General features: G+C 41.2%; 2 protein-coding genes across 2 annotated transcripts; one reads left to right on the top strand and one right to left on the bottom strand.

The window, feature by feature from the left end:
* Positions 1–459: 459 nt before the first annotated feature.
* gfod2 (glucose-fructose oxidoreductase domain containing 2) lies at positions 460–6,179 on the bottom strand. The gene is made up of 2 exons (XM_085373523.1): positions 5,825–6,179; positions 460–1,454 (listed from the first exon to the last, which is right to left on the bottom strand). The coding sequence occupies exons 1-2, from the start codon at positions 6,075–6,077 to the stop codon at positions 559–561; spliced, it is 1,149 nt and encodes a 382-aa protein (XP_085229649.1). The 5' UTR covers positions 6,078–6,179; the 3' UTR covers positions 460–558.
* A 4,747-nt stretch (positions 6,180–10,926) lies between these two features.
* On the top strand, positions 10,927–12,378 carry thap11 (THAP domain containing 11). The gene has a single exon (XM_085373449.1). The coding sequence runs from the start codon at positions 11,094–11,096 to the stop codon at positions 11,922–11,924; it is 831 nt and encodes a 276-aa protein (XP_085229575.1). The 5' UTR covers positions 10,927–11,093; the 3' UTR covers positions 11,925–12,378.
* The last annotated feature ends 7,693 nt before the right edge of the window (positions 12,379–20,071 follow it).

The raw sequence follows: 20,071 nt of genomic DNA, 5'->3' as shown, positions 1-20,071 counted from the left end.
TGGGGTAATGCACTTATTCAGATTTCATAATTGTTTTCTTTCTATATTAATAAATCTAAAGAAACTGCTCATAAGTTGAAAACAAAAAAAAACCACCCAACAACCTAAAACCATTTTTTAAAATTAAAATCTACTATTGGCTAACAACTAATATAGGTCTAGATCCTTTTTTAGCCGAAAATCTGAAATCATGACTCCACAACTTCAAGCTAAGAATGATAATCAAGGCAGCGTAAGGTGACTGTCGGTGGGACACAGGGAGCTTTTAACACGTTTAAATGAGCTTTACAGCTATGATAATGTTTTCTGTTGAGAATCAGAATAATAGAGCTTTACAAATTTAGTGTACAAACAAATCACATCTGTGAGGGTTCAAGCATTCACAACACAGTCAAATAAAAAAAAAAAAAAAAAAGAAGTTCAAATTGTGACAAGTGTGTTAAAAAAAAACAAGCCAAGTAGTCATGTGTCACATAAAAGGTCGAAGCAGCGGACTTGAAACATTCAGAGCTCCGTTTTGTCAGACATGCAGTAGTCGCACTGGGTGAATTAACAGATCTAATTTTTGTTTCTCTTGAGAGCCTCACACAGGTTCTGGTTTGGATCAGGTTCATGACTCATGATCTCAACACACTCCCATTCTCCGCTGCTGCTGGACCGCTTCACCGCCTCCACCACCGTCTGCACGTACAGACCGTCCTCAAACGTTGGTGCAGTGGCAACTGGTCCCCGTGCCCAACACCGGCGCTCCTCCTTAGCCTGAAAAGACTGCCTCAGCGCCTTCACCATGGAGCTCAGGCCCTGCAGGAGAGGCAGGGGCATTTCTTTTACCTCTGGTCCCACCCAGCCGTTGTCGCCTACCAACAGCTCCTCGCTTTTACTCCCGTTGCGTTGCCCATACAGTTCTGTCCCTCTGGCAATTAATCTCCCAGTGGATCCAACTACCATAACCTCATGTACAAACGACCCCGGCATATTGAAGTTTAGGGTCACAGTGCAGCACACGCTACTGGACCCTGTCCCACCCATCAACATTTGGAAGAAACAGAAATCGTCGCTGGTGACGCGGCGTATCCCTCGGATCAAACCGTTTTGCTGCACGAAGGTCCGCAGTAAACCATGCACGCGGTGTGCTCGTGTGCCAGACAGGTAACTCAAAAGGTCGATGATGGCGGAGCCAACAGTGTGAAGACCGCCTCCTCCCATCAGCTCCTCGCAGGTCCAGCCGTACGACTGGTCCAGCAGGCTCGGACCATAGACTCGGACATCACACACCTGCAGTTCGCCCACATATCCCTCCACCAGCAGTTGGCGCATTGCAACAAAAGCTGGCAGGAAGCGCAGGGTGTTACCCATAATGCTGAGCAGCTGTGGGTAGTATCTGGCTGCAGTGACCATCTTGAATGAATCCACAGCAGTTGCAGCTTTCTCACACACGACATTCTTACCGATACCTGAAGACAGACGGAGATTGAGCAGTTATTAACTTACTGCACTGATCTTTGGCGTAGAGCCAATGAGAACAGATTTCACACAATTTATTTTATTTTATTTTTTACATAAGCTCAGATCTGCAGCAGTTTCAGTTCGGTGCATCTATCAGAATGTGCATTTGATTGCTTTACTGTTCATTTACTCATTAGGTATGAATAAACCAAAATAATGTGATGGCATCTAGTGAGTGCAGCGTTTGTTATACATTTTAAATCAGACCTCACTAGCCGTTGGAATTGGTCCCATGGATTAGTCCCTCAGCAGGGAAACACTCAGGAAGTTGCAACTAAAACAGGAAACTGTGGTCAACGCTTAGGAATTCCATCAGATACAGAAAGCCCTGTATCAAGTCCCCTTTGATTGGGAAACCTTGTTGATTATATTTGCTTCAGTCTACTGCTGACAGAATTTTTCTTTCTTTCTTTTTTTTTAATTTGTAGCTACAATTGCTGTTGATCAAGGCTTTGATCACCATTAATCACACGTCAATAACAAACCCTGAAGAATACGTTACAGAGGAAATGCGTTTGAGATCTGACCTGCCACACCCAGCTGCTTCAGGGCACGAGCTGTTTGCATACACAGCTCTGAACTTTTCCACACCTCACCTGATGAAGCTGTATGTGACACAGCAAATGTTTAACATACAGGGAGTGCAGAATTATTAGGAAAGTTGTATTTTTGAGGAATAATTTTATTATTGAACAACAACCATGTTCTCAATGAACCCAAAAAACTCATTAATATCAAAGCTGAATGTTTTTGGAAGTAGTTTTTAGTTTGTTTTTAGTTTTAGCTATTTTAGGGGGATATCTGTGTGTGCAGGTGACTATTACTGTGCATAATTATTAGGCAACTTAACAAAAAACAAATGTATACCCATTTCAATCATTTATTTTTACCAGTGAAACCAATATAACATCTCCACATTCACAAATATACATTTCTGACATTCAAAAACAAAACAAAAACAAATCAGCGACCAATATAGCCACCTTTCTTTGCAAGGACACTCAAAAGCCTGCCATCCATGGATTCTGTCAGTGTTTTGATCTGTTCACCATCAACATTGCGTGCAGCAGCAACCACAGCCTCCCAGACACTGTTCAGAGAGGTGTACTGTTTTCCCTCCTTGTAAATCTCACATTTGATGATGGACCACAGGTTCTCAATGGGGTTCAGATCAGGTGAACAAGGAGGCCATGTCATTAGTTTTTCTTCTTTTATACCCTTTCTTGCCAGCCACGCTGTGGAGTACTTGGACGCGTGTGATGGAGCATTGTCCTGCATGAAAATCATGTTTTTCTTGAAGGATGCAGACTTCTTCCTGTACCACTGCTTGAAGAAGGTGTCTTCCAGGAACTGGCAGTAGGACTGGGAGTTGAGATTGACTCCATCCTCAACCCGAAAAGGCCCCACAAGCTCATCTTTGATGATACCAGCCCAAACCAGTACTCCACCTCCACCTTGCTGGCGTCTGAGTCGGACTGGAGCTCTCTGCCCTTTTACCAATCCAGCCACGGGCCCATCCATCTGGCCCATCAAGACTCACTCTCATTTCATCAGTCCATAAAACCTTAGAAAAACCAGTCTTGATTGAGTATTTCTTGGCCCAGTCTTGACGTTTCAGCTTGTGTGTCTTGTTCAGTGGTGGTCGTCTTTCAGCCTTTCTTACCTTGGCCATGTCTCTGAGTATTGCACACCTTGTGCTTTTGGGCACTCCAGTGATGTTGCAGCTCTGAAATATGGCCAAACTGGTGGCAAGTGGCATCTTGGCAGCTGCACGCTTGACTTTTCTCAGTTCATGGGCAGTTATTTTGCACCTTGGTTTTTCCACACGCTTCTTGCGACCCTGTTGACTATTTTGAATGAAACGCTTGATTGTTCGATGATCACGCTTCAGAAGCTTTGCAATTTTGAGACTGCTGCATCCCTCTGCAAGATATCTCACTATTTTTGACTTTTCTGAGCCTGTCAAGTCCTTCTTTTGACCCATTTTGCCAAAGGAAAGGACGTTGCCTAATAATTATGCACACCTGATATAGGGTGTTGATGTCATTAGACCACACCCCTTCTCATTACAGAGATGCACATCACCTAATATGCTTAATTGGTACACAGCAAAATCTCCAGTGTTAAATTAACACTGGAGAGTGTCTATATGGGTCCACACCTCTGAGTGTTAAATACAACACTGTTGAGTGTTAAATTAACACTTTTGACAGTGTTATATGTTTAAAAGTAACCTAGTCAGTTTTGATAAGATAAGATAGAACTTTATTAATCCCTCGGGTGGGTTCCTCTGGGAAATTCGACTTCCAAAAAAAAGCACAGCAACGACCGAAGTTACAGTTACAGAATTGTTTTATTTATTTATTTATTTTTATTTATATATATATATATAAATACAGAGACAAATATAAATAAAATATACAAAGGGGATAAATAGAATAAATAGGAATAAAAAATAAAAATACAAGTGAATTGCACATTTCAAGTATTGAGTCTATTGCACTGTTGACTATTTACAAAAAGTATTGCACAAGGTATTGTACAGTGAGGTGAAGAGGCACTACAGCTTAGTTGTTCCCCCCTCCTTTGTCCTCCTGTTTCCTGTTTCCCCTCCCTCTCCCCTCCAGAGAGGAGTTAAACAGTCTGATGGCGTGTGGGACAAAGGAGTTTTTAAGTCTGTTAGTTCTTGTCTTGGGGAGAAGCAACCTGTCACTGAACAGACTCTTCTGATTGTTTATGGCCGTGTGCAGAGGATGCCCAGCATTGTTCATAATGTCCAGCAGTTTTGAAGATTAACAAAGACTAACACTGAGCAGTGCTGATTTTCTAACACTGGAAAATAACTCAAAATGTTAGAAATATTCCAGTGTTAGAAAACCAGCACTGCTCAGTGTTAGTCTTTGTTAATCTTCAAAACTGACTAGGTTACTTTTAAACATATAACACTGTCAAAAGTGTTAATTTAACACTCAACAGTGTTGTATTTAACACTCAGAGGTGTGGACCCATATAGACACTCTCCAGTGTTAATTTAACACTGGAGATTTTGCTGTGTAGTAGGCTTTTGAGCCTATACAGCTTGGAGTAAGACAACATGCATGAAGAGGATGATGTGGACAAAATACTCATTTGCCTAATAATTCTGCACTCCCTGTAGTCAGAATGGACACTGAACGATCTCCAGCCTACTGGGACAAACGGTGCGTGATGGTTGACTGTTCTCGTGTGGGAACAGCACACATAATTGTTTGGTGAAGTTCCAGCAAATGAGTGGGCACTCATGTATGCTGCTTCTTGCATGCTCTACCCAGGCAGTTCCCTTGCTTTAAACAAATGCAATATTTCCAGCAGTGAGAACGCATCTAAAGTAGACTATCACCTGGTGTGTGCTACATATGAGGTAGGGCAATTACCACACTGACAATCCATGGAGGTCATGTGTGAAAACAGCTACGGGTGCTAAATCGAAACCAGACCCAGAACTGAAACTTGAAGGGTTTCTATCTGACACATTTGGCTTGTGATGAAGCACAAAGATAAGTGGAGATACCCCCAGAGGAGCTGCATTAGGATTATAGTCATTACAGGTGGAAGCAACTAATAATACATTCCCCAAAATAACAGCAATATCATGATACTGAGTCCTACAGTTCTGGACACACTGTAAAACAAACATAGAAGATACATCAAATATCTGTATAACTAATAAAAAAAAATGTCCCTAATGAGGCTATCAGCAGTAATTATATATTTATTCGCCACACTGTGTGTGTAATCAATATTTTTCAGTTTAATTAGTGTGATTAATAATGCCACCGATGTGCTTTTCCCTGCTATCTGTGCTGTCTGCCATTTTCACCGTGTGAGTTTCTTCTTCACTGTAGCTTTGACTTTACCCTCAGTTGATTAATAAGTATCACCACAAGCAGGCATGAGGCACTGGTCAGTGTTTCAGAGCACTGCATGCTTTCATTAAAATTTTGTAATATGGTACCAGAACACTGATAACATGAAAGCATTATTGCAAGAGGAAGAAATGTGCAATACTAACATGTGAATCTTAATATTTCAACCTTCATTTAGGGTGTTAACTCTTGAGATGATTTCTTTCATGACATACTAAATAGGGTTAGTGGTAGGAGAAACTGGAGGCCCTGTAGAAAGCCTGCACAAGAACAGGGAGATGATACAAACACTGTACGAAAGAGTGTTGCCTGGATTTGAACCCCTCATGCTGTGACAGTGCTAATAGCTCAGTCACTATGCTGCCAAACACACTGTGTTATATTATGTTATATTTGTGTTTATGGAGTCTTACCCAGTGCCTTGACTGCTATCTGCCTTGTCATGGATGGTGGAATATAGATGCAGACAAGGTCAACATCTTGATGCAGCAGGACGTCGTCAGATCGGCTGGTGTGAAATGGGATGCCGAGCTCCTTTGCCAAGCAGCATGCTTCCTCTTCGCTTCGCCCCCAGAGTGCATGAACCTCAAAGCCTTCAGCTTTTAGCAGTGGGACCAGCACTCGGGCCGTACTCCCCGTGCCAAACACACCGACTCCCGGCAGCATGGTAGAGCTGCTCAGTGGGACCCTATGTGTGAGCCATCGCCAGTCACTCCAGCATCTCAACAGCAAATCATCCACTAGCTTTTCAAGGCCTGTGCTGTTGATTTTAGCCTATAAAACAATTAACAATTGAACAGTTAAAGAGCGATCAACCTTTATCCAATAACATAACAAAATCCTGGGAAATAAAAAAGCTCTTTGTGAATGCAGCACTAAGAAATGAGAAGGAGTAGTGAATAAGTGCTTTACCCATTTATCCCAGCTTTGAGTGTATCTGCAGGTCTCATGAAAGTTCAGCCCAGTTTTTCTTATCAGACCTCTGTGACAGGCTCTCATGCCGTGTCCTGCCACATACTTAACATGCCTTTCCTTGTTCACACCCACTGAATGTCAATGTCATCTTTTGTCTTTCAACCAGGCTAAACATAAAAACCAGCAGCCAGAACAATCTAATTATTTATCGCTCACTTAATGTTGTTCTGAAAGTTATAAATCACCTGAACCAGTATGAGTTTACTCCCTTGTTTTCCTGATCTGGAATGATAATAGACTGGTGACTGATTTAAATAGCAGGCCATATCTACATTAAATACATATGCATAAAAATCAACTAAGCTGAAAAACATACACAAAAACACAAAAAACATATCCTTTTAATTCAGAGGTTTTCCAAAAACTTTATAATTCAAAGTAAAAAGTGAAATTGATTTATAAATATTAAATGAACTAAATGTACCACTACAAAGACTACAGTCTTTGGGGACTGAATGTGGACTCTTAGGGAGAAGTAAGGGGGGAAAAGGAAAGGAATATGCTGAGAGGAGAAACAGGAGAACAGCAGCTTTGGCTCAGGTATGAACTTCTCTCAAGCCATAAATTGCTGTACCTATTTTCCGTTTTCCTAGCAAAATATAAAGAAATGCGGGGTGTGTCCATATTTAGCACAGTGCTATATAGGTGAACAATGAGCAGGTCTATCTTGCTGACTCTCCCTGTGGCCATGATGACTGTACAACAGAAGGGTGACGGAGGAAAGTCTGCGTGCCCCTGCACCTGCATTACCCGTGCCACCTTTGGGAACCTTCTCTCGTTTAAACCGCATCCGCGCCAGGCTAAAGCAGCCGAATGCAGCTGAAGTCTCTCACACACCGACAACACTGGCAACTGAGCCGTGCCGTGCCGAGTCAGCTAGACAGATGAGATATCAAAGGCATGACACACGGACTCGTCGCTTTCTGAATCAGAAGTAGTAGCTCGGGATCAGACATATGTCATAAAACACTGCAAACTTCCTCAAAGTGACCACGTCTTCGTTTCAAACACGCGTACTGCTACAAGTGCACACACACCTACACACACAGTGAGCTAGCTAAACAGTCAGGTTATTGATAACGTTAGCTAGCACGTTCAGCTAGCTGGCCAGACAACCGCAGAGCGTGCACAAAAAACTCCCAGTAAACGCAGATATTTCTCGGGCTCACTGTTTAGCGTTAAAGTATCTACAAACGGGTATTATTTAAAACAAATCCCAAGTGAAAAGCAAGGAAACGTTAACTACCTACTGTATTTGGCAGCACAACATCAGCGACGTCGGAAGGTGTCGAGCCGGGCGCTGCCCAGTTGCTAATGGTAACTTCAGCAGCAACAGCAATACTGTGACGGGAACCGGACATACTAAAGCTGTGAAGATAGGTCACCGGCGGAAAATCAACACGGGGGACTCATAGGAAACACGTTATGTTTAAACACAAAGATACTAAAAGTTTCACAAAACCTTGCTTTTAAAGATATTTTTTATTAATGTATAAATACGTCTTACGAATAAAATATGTGCCCTTGCTGTTAAGGCATTACTTTAACTTTCAATAGTTTCCCCATGATTCAGTGCGCTACCTGTACAAATCCCTCAGTACGTCGACTAGTTTCACTCGTTTAATCTAAAAATTTTCAATTCAGTTTTATATAAATCGCAACAACAGTTGCCTCAAAGCTTCTTCCAAGTGGGCAGTCGTCTACCCCAAAGCAGTTATCTCACTTGTTATTTTTAACCATTACCAAAACTCAAGGCGTAGCTACCACTCCAATCTAAATATATCGACAAAATAATTTGCTTGCTTTGAGACGAAATTAAGGTTTAAAACGGTTAAAAACTCTCTTAAAACTCTCTGAAAGTTATAGCCTAATTCTACCACGTTTGCTATTGCAGTGTTTTCCCTTGTATTTCAGTTACTTTAGTGACATCCCTCTCATATAATGTCTCCGGTTAAATGTATTTTGATAATTTATTCTGGTTAATTTTATTTGACAGTATTAGTTACAATTGCACAGATTTCACAGAAACAAACTCAAATATATATTCAATATTTGTTTGTGGAGAATCAATAGTGATTTTTGTTTGTTTTTGAATGGAGGGCCAGTAACATATGTTTCAAATAACCAGATAAGTGCCCTGATGCAAGTATAATAGCAGGACCTTACTTACTGCAACACAGATACCATTTTAAATGTATCTTTTTTCCCTGATAAGAACCCATTGTTAACTCTTAGTTCATCTGTTGGCACCATGAGCAACACACTAGACTTTAAACTTGTAGAGGTGTGTGTGAGCGCTCATGTTTAATGCTGCTGTTGGCAGGGGTGACTTTGGTTTACATTCTTTTGCCTCAGCCTTTTCAAATACAATTTATTTTTAAAAATGCTTTTAAACTTTGGTGTTTACTTTGTGAAATGATGTTAGATGAATACGGTATGAGGTTTATTTGGCTACTACAGATTTACAGTGTGTAAATAATAAACTAAATCTGCAGAAATAGCTGTGTGATGATGATCAGAAAAGTGACACCTGCAGCGTCCAAATCCACAACCATCCAGCCAACCACTAAACCAGCCAAACACTAAACCAGCACAGGAGTGCAGGAAGAGTGATCTACAAGGCCATCAGGTGGATGATAATGGTTACTACCACCTGGACAGTGTGGCAGCTGACATGGAAAGATGAACAAACAATCCAAGGAAACAGACTGAAAATCAGTCTAACCTTAAATTAGTGAAAAATACCTGTTGATACCTTTTTTGAAATTCTCATAAAATACACACATGATATATCACCATGAGTAAAGTAAAGTAAAACACATCTGGATCACAAATCATCCAACATTCAATATTGTTCACTGATTTCACCATATTTGCATTACAGTGCAGAGGTTTGGGGCAATACTCATAAATGTTTGCTATCATCAATCTAGGTCCATAAGGATAATCCATAAAACTGGCTACAGAGATCATACAAATCCGCTATTCTTAAAATCAAAAATACCAAAATTCACAGACCTGGTTCATTTTCTCACAGTACAAATTATGTATAAAGTAATAAACGACCTACTTCCTGACAGTATTCTCAAATTGTTTTCTAAAAGGAAACAGGGATACAATTTGAAGGGGGAATTAAATTTATAACATCCTTGTATCCGTATAACATGACAACGTTTTTGCATCTCTGTGTGTGGAGGGAGGCTGTGGAATAGAGTGAAGAACTGAAGCAATGTCCCAGCATGACTCAGTTCAAAATTGTGGTTTTTGCAAAGTAAAGGAAGGAGGTAGGGCTCTGATCGGGTGTTCTCACCCACTATTTTCACAACAGTGATGTGTATATATGTGTAGGTGCACAAGTATGTTTATATAAGTATATATTTAAAGTATAAATGTAAAAATATAAAAATAGATAAATAAATAAAAAACACATGTAACATGTAATGTAATTGTAATGAAGAATTTCTGATGGACAGGGAAACAGGAAGAAAAAGTGTAGACTATTAATTACTAAATAGTGAAAGGGGGTGGGATTAAATAAGATTATGCTTCTTCCTTTTTGAACATGTTATGAGTTATTTATAATTATTGTTTTTTGTTTTCCTTTTGTTTTGCTGTGTTTGTTTGTTTGTCTCTTTTTTCTGTTGTTGTACTAATTTAACATGTTCAAAATAAAGATACAATACAATACAATACACCTTCTGTGGATGCTTATTAGATGTAAGTTGATTAGATATTTATACTGGTGGGGATGCACTGTTGCTATTATTAACGGTGATTTCACCCCAAAATATGACATTTACTGATGACAATGGCTGATTGTGTGATTAAGGGGGATAAAAGTTATAGGGTGAGACAGAGGCCTATGATCTGCTATAGCAACACCTAAAAGGGCAAGCCAAAAGAAAAAGCAGGACATTAAATTATTAGACTTGAATTTCATAAAATTGCTCCATCTAAAAAGTTTTTTATTCTCCATGGTTATTTCTGATTGCACATATGTATTAATCAAATTTTACACTATTGTTATTCTGTATTTGAAGTTTTCCCCCAATTAGACTTAGGTTGCTTTAATCAGTTAATCATCAGCTGTAACTGAAAACACCTTAGTTTGTGATTCTAAAAATTATTTTCCTTTGAGAAGAAAATAGAAGTCTGTCTGCATCTATATAAAAATATAATTGTTTTACATTAAAATACAGCGTTTGTTTTAAAAAGATCAATAATTAATTAAGTTATTTTGTTGTTTTTTAACACGTTGATAGTATTTTCTTTACACACACGCCTACTTGAACGGTGTCATTACACACACTGACCAGCAGAGGCGTTATATCACTAACGGTTATGGACAGGAAGCGCAAGGAATTGTGGGACTTTTAGTTCTCAGTGGTGGACGATTACCCTGATAACAGAGCTAAGAACAAGAAAAAACATTTACCGTTGAAAATAAAACAGCATCCGTGAATTCATCATATGCAAGAGCTTCGTGTGCTCCGCGGCCGGCTAATCTCGGATGGATTTAGTCGTCGTACGAAGGAGAGCGCCTCACTTTTGCTAAAAAATAAACAGGAAGTTGTTAGCGTTGTGGGACGTGTAGTTCCGCTTGCAGGCCGCCGATCTTGATAACATAGCATAGAATAAAGAAACAAAAATAAAATAATCTTAAGTTCACCCGAAGGCCGCAGATTTAGCCTCGGCGCTGAAGTAAATATGCCTGGGTTCACCTGCTGTGTCCCCGGCTGCTACAACAACTCGCACCGGGACCGGGAACTGCGCTTCTACACGTTTCCTAAGGACACCGCTCTCAGAGAGCAGTGGCTGAGGAACATCTCCCGGGCCGGGGTCAGCGGCTGCTTCAGCACCTTCCAGCCGACTACGGGGCATCGAGTCTGCAGCGTGCATTTCGCCGGCGGGAGGAAAACCTACAGCATCCGGGTGCCGTCCCTCTTCCCTCTGCGAGGGGTGAATGAGCGCAGGAGTCGGCGGGGCAGAGGCAGGAAAGTATCCGCGGCGGTTCCCGCGCCCGCCGCAGCTGCGACCTCCGGAATTGTTGTCACCAGCTCCGTGCTGGGCAGCACCGCAGAAGGAGCCGAGGCCAACGCAGGCGGGGAAGCGAGCGACGACAGCATCACCGTGGTGCAGATTGGCCAAAACGGGGAGTACTTGGGCACCGCGCGACTGCCCGTCCAAACGGAGGGGACATCTTACACGGGGCAGGTCGGCGGTACAGCCGAGGTAACGGCTGGCGACTCACAGGTGGACACCTCATCCGCGGCGGCACCGGTGCAGTATGTCAGCGTGACCAGCAGCCCGCTGGACCACTCGTACTCTCTGACCACTGGCACCACGTCGGCCGAGCTACTGAGGAAGCTGAACGAGCAGCGGGACATCATCGCGCTCATGGAGGTAAAGATGAAGGAGATGAAGGCGACCATCCGCCAGCTCCGGGTGGCGGAGGCCAAGCTGCAAGAGGAAGTGCGGGAACGGGACCGGTTGCTGTACGGCCACACGGTGGCTGCTAACGTTCGGAAGAAAATCTGATGGGATGGGTGAACATCCCCGGAGACGAGCCGATATACAGACTCAGACTGACGGAGAGCAGATGGACAGCAGATCCAGCCCCGATTTCTACGAAACTGAGAGCGATGACAATTTATTTTCAAGTAGAGCTTATTTTTATTTTTATTTGCGTTTAAATTTTTTTGTAGGCTGGCTAGTTGATGTAGCTGATAGTAATAAACTTACTGCTAATCTAATTGAAACATGCACAGTCTGCCTCTGGTCTGCAGCCAAACCAAGATCACATGAATCCATTCAGACAAGACTCGTAGTTTGCACAGACTCACATTTCAGACTTATTTATGACGGGACAGACTGAGGGGACACCGGCGAAGGACATGCTCAAAACTGCCTAGCTGCATAAAATGTTTTTTGTCCTTAGGCTGTTTTTGTTTTGTTTTTCCAACAGAGTTTAGGAGCTCTTGTTGCAAAAAAAAAAAAAGTATAACACCCCACAATAACATGCAAAAATGCGCCAAGATGAAGTATTTATAGGATTTTTTTTTTTTTTACCAAAACACTAATCTTGGCCTGCTTAGGGTTGTAGTGAACTAAATAAAACTCTACCGCGACTGTTTCAGAGTTGCCTTTAAAGGTACCTTAAGATTATTTCCATTATTTTTGTTGCTAGAGGTATTTTTGCAACTAAGAAGAAGAAAAAAAGACTTGAAGAAATTCCTCAAAGCTTTAAAGGGCACTTAAAATTAATTCTTATTAAAGGATGCTTCTTGGGGACGTTTTTTCCCTAGTTTTGGGGGAAGCAGCACCTACTTCTTTTTCATTTTTTGGGTGTGATTTAAACATTTTACGTGCCTCTTCCCTATTCTTCACACAGATGTTTAGTTCCCACATATTTGTCCTGTTCATCAGTGTTTTAAGCACAGGCTATTACAAACATTTCATATTTTTGAAGCTGATCTGGCAGCTCATTGTTTAAGACTGGCAAGTTATTTCTCAAGCCAACAAGCATTTTGTCTCATAGCAGCATTTTAGAGACTTCTGGTGGGGGAGAAAGGATCTGACAGTGTTTCTGTTGTTTTCTTTTTAAACCTTCATTGATATTGGGGGGGTGGAGGGGTTTGGCTCATGTGATCTCATCCCCGGACTGCGGTGAGGGGTTTATTTTAAAATGACATGAAGATTTGCAGTGGCTCTTGTAAGTAATATTACAAATTTTTTCAGCTGTGTTGAGTTGTGGACAAAATAATACAATTTGTATGAAATAAACTTATAAAAGACTCGTGTTGGAAACCTTACAGTTTACGATCGTCGCGTAAAGTGCAGTGATCTTAAAATTATTCACACCCAAAATTTAATTGGATTTGAATTTTCCCCCGAGTGGGTGACAGGTCTGGTCTGCCAGTTTACATCATCATCATCATTGTTTAGCACTAGTGGTGCCTTCACAGATGCACAGGATAGATAATCTGTGCAGATTAATAGCTCTGCATCATAGAGATGCTGACTTTGGGTCTACAAATCTCTCTTTAACTCACAGGATGCATAGTATTACTTCTATCAGGAAGTTAAAATTTTGAGGGGTCAGAAAACAGCTTTATATTTTACGTCATTGTCCAGGCTGGATCTCAAGAACATATTAGAGTTTTTGGATCTTCTTTGTGTGTTTTCCTTTCTTTTCATGTCAGAGTTTTAACTTGCTTTTGTGGCTCTGTTTATAAACCCGTGCTCTGACTGTTGTTTGAATCCAGCACCACCTGAAAACCTGAATGTGATGGCCATCTTTGGCCTGGTGAAATCATCTTTCTAATTACACTGTATGTTAAATTCTATTTCTAAATGTCTGAGAAGCTGTTTTTACCAACTTAGCTAAAGTGAGTGAGAAGTGTTTTTGGCCCCACAGTATTTTGTTGCTCTTCCCCAAAGTTTTACACAGTTTTTTGCTGGCATTACATTCAAAATAACAGAGATAGGACTTTATTTAAAAAATAAATCACGAAGCTGAAATGCACGAAACTGAAATTTCTAATATAATATTGCACAAAGAAAACAAATGAAATGTTTTCTCGCTTAAATGTAATGAGTGCCTTCTGTTTACGGCTTACACTGAAACTGGGTTGTATAATGTCAGAACAAAAGATGAATTTTTTATATCTCTCTCTCTTTGCTAGTGTAAATAACAAGCCTAAACGGATTAAAGAACCAACTCACCAAAGAGAAATCACTCCTCAAAAAATGATCTCTAGTCGTATTTTGCTTCAGATTTACTAAATTGTTAAATTAAGACCCAATTTGTCAATAAATGAGGATAATTACTAGAAAATAGTGGATTCAATTACACGTTCTGACTTCTTGCTTTAATGCAAATGTGATTTCATTTTTAAAACAGCAAAGTGTCATATTTTAGGTGACTGGAGGTCAAAGAAACTGATTCGTCATCTTGTCCAGTCCAGAGTTTCAGGACAGGAATAATCATCCTTACAGTCGGAGTCTGAAGCATGATTTTTACCCTCTAGATGGCGCTAGGATAAAAGCTTGAAGAAGAGAAGCTTCAGCTCCTCTCTTTATGACCTAATTTGCTTGATCTATCTATGTGTGTCTGCTGGCCAATCTGATGCTCATTTGCTTAATTGTTACAGATTTTAAGGAAGTGAAATGCTAATTATCTTAACACGAACATAGGCATGTAATGCAGTTCCACCGCTCACACTGGAATGGGTAATTTTTGAACACCTAATGTATTAATGTGAAACAGAGAAAGGGGGAGCGATGGATGAATGGATGGAGAGAGAGCATTGGAAAGAGCGAGGATCCAGATCCTAATCTCATCTGGATTTATCTTTTCTACTCCCTACAGTGTTGCGTAAGGCCTTAATCCAATGCTGTCAATCAAACTTACACAACTCTATCTTCCTTCTTGATGGCTGTTGCCGTTTACCACTGCAATCAGGCCAAATGACATCTTTTCAAGGCAGGTTTCATTGTTTAGGTACAACAATGAAAGCAACATGTGATTCTGAAATCCACTGAAATAAGACTTTCTGTATATAAACATGGAAAATCTTTGAAGTGTGTCAGAAAGGGTGCCTTTATTATAAGTAATCCAGGTCAAAGTTTATAGTTTTGCTGGTCATGATCTAAAAAAAATTAAGGAAGCAATGTTAGATTTATAGAAAAGAAAGTTGCATGACATCATTTTGCAATTCCCTATAGCTATATAATAATCCACCTGTATCTTTCAGTGTGTGAGTCTAGATCAGGCGGGGTCATCCTTGGACAGCTGACAGTCTGCAGGATTGCCATTTAAAAACTCTGTCATATCCTACTAATGCTGCTACTGCATATTTTGTTTTTAGTGTGAATACTTAGTGTGCTACATGTATATCAATATTCACATCTTGTGTATATTGTTTTACTTGTAAATTGAAATGCTTGAAACTTTTTCTACACTATTAATTAGGCTTTCAGTTTCCTTTAGGAACATACTTTTTGATAATAATAATTACTGAATAATATTTAATTATTTTAATAATTCTTTTGACATTTTATATTGAGCTTCTATTCATCAGATTGTGTTTAAATACTTTGTGACACTTTAAAGCTTTGACTTCCTGTATTATTAAAAGAATAAGAAAAAACTACATTGTCCTTTTAAAACAAATCGAATAAGGAATATTATATCTGGAATCTTCTGCGACCATCGTCTCAACTGCTCATGACAAAGCAAATCGCAGCTCTCTGCAGAGCTGTCCAGGAAAACGCTGGTGGGATCATCACACAACAAGCTGGGTGTCCTGCGTGAGACAAACAGGACAGTTTCGCAACAGCAAAGTAACCGTGCATGGATCACGGCTCTGAGCTAAGTGAAAGAAGAGGAGGAGGAAAACGGTCAGCGCAGCACTTCACAAAAGTTGTCAGCAGGAGTCCTCTTTGAGGAGAATCTCACAACAAAAGTTGTTTTCAGTGTGGATTGGTTTTAATTTAAACATAAGGTCCAAACATTTAAATATAGCCTCAGGATAAACTGCAGCCGTTCAGGGGTGTGGCATATTAGGACCCTGAGCACAGGGAAACCCCCGACACTGGCTGTATCCCAATTCAGGGTCTGCAGCTTAAAGTACGCATTTCAAGGCCGATTACGTCACAGCGGCGCGCCGAAGGCTGTCCCAATTCAAAGGCTGCTCGAAATGCGGTCCTGAAATGCGTCCTTCTTTTCCCTGAATTTTAAGGCTGTGGCAGTGTAGACTTCGTGGCCCAACATATCCCAGAATGCATAGCGCGGCGGTGGGTGTGGATAATTTTGCCGAAAAAAAACGGCGGATGAGGGGCGGCCAAAGAGTAAACTTTAAGTACTGAATATAATGTCACCTATTTATGTGCAAATGTTTAATAACGAAGAACATTAAAACATTACTGTTGGCCACATGTCGGGAAAGTTATGTGACATTAGTGACGTTTGTACTACTAACTTGGTTTTAAAGCCTTTACTTTAAAATATACGCCGTTCAATAGCTGAGCTTAATCTTACAGAGAATGATCAAAGCTCATGTAGAAACAAACAAACAAATGAACAAAAGATTTTCTCCTTCATTTCTGTCAAACAAAGCTGTATGACACGTTTCCAGCTGTTAGTATCAAGACACGAGGACTAAACCCCAATTCAACCAGACCCAGAACTGATCCAGAATTAAAACAGGTCTACAACAGTTCAAAATCAGGACTACTTGGGATTTAACCAAGACAGAACCAGAATCAGAACTAGATGATAGTAGCACTAAAGATCATCATAGACCTGCACTACACTTATTTTTTAATTCTACCAAAGTACACTATTTAGATTGAGAAAAGTTTATATAATTATTTAGCCTTGTTGTATAAACAAGCCTGCATAACTTAGTAAATATAGAATTTGAAAAATAACAAACCTAAAAAGAAACACTAGGTACGAGATACATGACGACCTATGATACGGTGATATTTTTGGTAAACGACCATTTGACTAACATGTCTGTCTCACCTGCTCTTGTTCCATCTTTGTTCTGTCCTCATTCTCCTCTCTGTTCCTCTCTCTTTGTGCTGACAATCATCAAATATACAGTTGAAACCAGATATTTACACACTCTTCAGATCAAAACACAAACACTTTTTTAATTGTAACATCAAATCAGACTAAATGTTTATTTTTTTTTAGATTGATAAATATAAAAAACATATCTGTTAACTTTAAGAGTAAAGAGAGAAACTATCTGTATTTCTTAATTGCAAATGGTGTAACCGGTGTGATTCTGCGTTGTGTCTGATAAAAAAGGTAAAAGAAAGAAAGACCTCCAAGTAAATAATTTGCCCACTCCAGCTCCTCTCCCACAGGGGAATTGTAGAAAAAGGGGCTGGCATTTATTTTTACATTAAACATAAAATATGCATTTACACGTAACATATTTGACATAAGATAAAACAAAAGCAACATGAAATCTGACATACCTGATAAAAAAGGTAAAAGAAAGAAAGACCTCCAAGTAAATAATTTGCCCACTCCAGCTCCTACGACCAAATACAGACAGTGGGGAAGAGGATTAGCTCAACCCACCACAGCTCCCAAGCTAGCAAGGAATACATATTCATGCTATCATTTATGGCGCCTAAAACACATTTATGACACACACATACTACACACTTATAACATCTTACAAAAACAGGCTCAATAATGACAATAACTGAACTAAAATCGCAATCATAAACATCAGGGTGGTTAAATATGAATTATGTGTGCTTTAAGGTGCTGGAAAGAAATGACACCCACCTCTCCCACAGGGGAATTGTAGAAAAAGGGGAGAGGCAAAAGGGGTACACTGTATTTATAGTATTGCACCAAAGAAGAAGAAAAGAATGAGGAGGGGCTCTAACTGATAATGAACACAACTACAGGCTTGGAGGTCCTAAAAGTCAGGTATAAAAGGAGAAGTTTGGGGGTTTAGAACACATTTTGTGTAATTATAACAATGTTATTTATGACTCTGTTACATTCACCCCCCAAGAATTACACAAAATCCTAAAGGGTACACCAAAAAAAAATATAAACCCACAATAACAGATACAGTGGCCTCAAACAAATTCACATCGCATATACAATGAATTAGATCAGCAACATAGCTTCCTCCAAGGAGGATAAGAGACCTGAGACCTGCTCGGCGCCTAGCAAGATCCCAGGACTTTCTATAGACAAAATGAGGTGCCATTTACACCACACAAAACAGGCCATAATATCTATGGGCGTCACTATCAGACTGCACAGACTGACAAAATACAATGAACTCTGTGCCTGTATTATTCTTTTCCAAAAACAATAGCAATGAAAAACATACAGAAATAAGCAAATTCACACATCAATAACCGCTGCTTGAACAGGTTCAACACCAAGGAGTGTTTCAAGTTGAGCCATTGATTCAATCAAGCGACGAACTGGTTTAATGATTCTACCAAAACGTGTGGTAAGTCCTTGATCCACGTCCACATTTTTGGGTTCAAGAGAATGAAAAGTGTGGGACGGGAAAGCAGCAGGGGAGCCTGGGGAGGCTCCATCACCAGCCAGCCCACCAAGATCAGAAACACCCATTATGGGAGGGGTCCCATGAACGCCATCTTCGACCGGGTCAGCGGCAGATTGCTGATGGATCCATGATAGTGTGCGGTCATCACACTCGCCAATGCTGGAGACGGAATCCACAGTCCAGGTGGCAGGAGGTACAGCTCCTGTGCCCCCAAAAGATGTCACAGACCCATCCAGGTCAGACTCAGCGGGGCCACTGACAACGCTCACAGCAGGATGTGCAGCATCGTCATTCAGTGTTGTGTCCAAGGGCAAAAAGTTAACTTGAAGGAGCAGGTTGCGATGCACCACACGCTCATGACCTTCTTTGTCTCTGATACGGCAGATGTGAAGAGCAGGATCCAAGTCAACTACCGTGTACACAACAGGTTCCCATTTGTCAGAGAGCTTCCTTTTTCCTCTGACTCCCTTGTTTGCCAACAACACCTGGTCCCCTAGTGAAAGAGGCAGACCCTTCACTTTTCTGTTGTACTGGTCAGACTGGTGTCTCTGCTCCATTGTGCTGTGTTCCTGGGCTCGGAGCATGGCAGAGCGCAGGTCATCCATCAGTGACTTGACATAGGTATCATAGTCACAAATGGTGTCATCATGAAGGACATCCCGAAACATGAGGTCAACTGGCAACCTTGGCACCCTCCCAAACATCAGGTAGAATGGCGCAAAGCCGGTGGTCTCGTGTGCCGTACAGTTATACACAAACGTCATGGACTGTATCATCTGCGGCCATTTCTGCTTACATCTGGGGGGGAGGGACCGTAACATGTTTCCAAGGGTGCGATTAAATCTCTCTGTGGTACCATTACCCATGGGGTGGTATGGTGAAGTGTGGGATTTGGCAACGCCACCCAAAACCAGAAGCTCTGCAAGCAGCTCACTCTCAAAACTAGCTCCCTGGTCAGAGTGAATGCGCTGAGGGAAGCCATACACACAGAAGAATCCATCCCAGAGCTTTTTAGCGACTCTCTTAGCTGTCTGATCCTGGCATTGGAATGCATGTGCTAATTTTGTGAAGTGGTCAGTAATCACAAGGACATCCACAGACTTGTTGTTGCTGTCCTCAGCTGACCAGAAGTCAATGCACACAAGTTCCAGTGGAGCACAGGTCTTAATGCTTTCCAACGGGGCCCTAGCTGCTGGCTCTGGGGTCTTGCTGAGAACACACCTGCGGCAATTTCTCACATGACCGCGCACATCCTTCTCCATATCATACCAGAAAAAACGCTGACGAGCCAAGGAGAGTGTGCGAGGTTGACCTTGATGACCAGCATTGTCGTGTATGCCAGACAGCACCACTTGTTTTAGGGAGTCAGGTACCACAAACTGGAATCTCTTGTGTTTGGTCAGTGGGTCCCTCACGACTCTGTAGAGGACACCATTGAGGAATGTGAGCTTATCCCATTGTTTCAGGAGCCGCAACGTATGTTGGTTCTCATGACAGCGCTCACGTCTGGAGGGTCTGCGCTTACGCTCAACATAGCGGGCTACTCTGGAGATCACAGGATCCCCTGTTTGATGAGACAGGAGATCAGCACGGGACAGCGCATGAGTAACATCACAGTCAGGT

The sequence above is a fragment of the Diplotaxodon limnothrissa genome, linkage group LG1 (genome assembly GCF_057381915.1).
Source record: "Diplotaxodon limnothrissa isolate DT_005_m linkage group LG1, D_limnothrissa_male_GT1.1, whole genome shotgun sequence".
Taxonomy (NCBI): domain Eukaryota; kingdom Metazoa; phylum Chordata; class Actinopteri; order Cichliformes; family Cichlidae; genus Diplotaxodon; species Diplotaxodon limnothrissa.
This window is presented reverse-complemented; position numbering and strand designations above follow the sequence as displayed.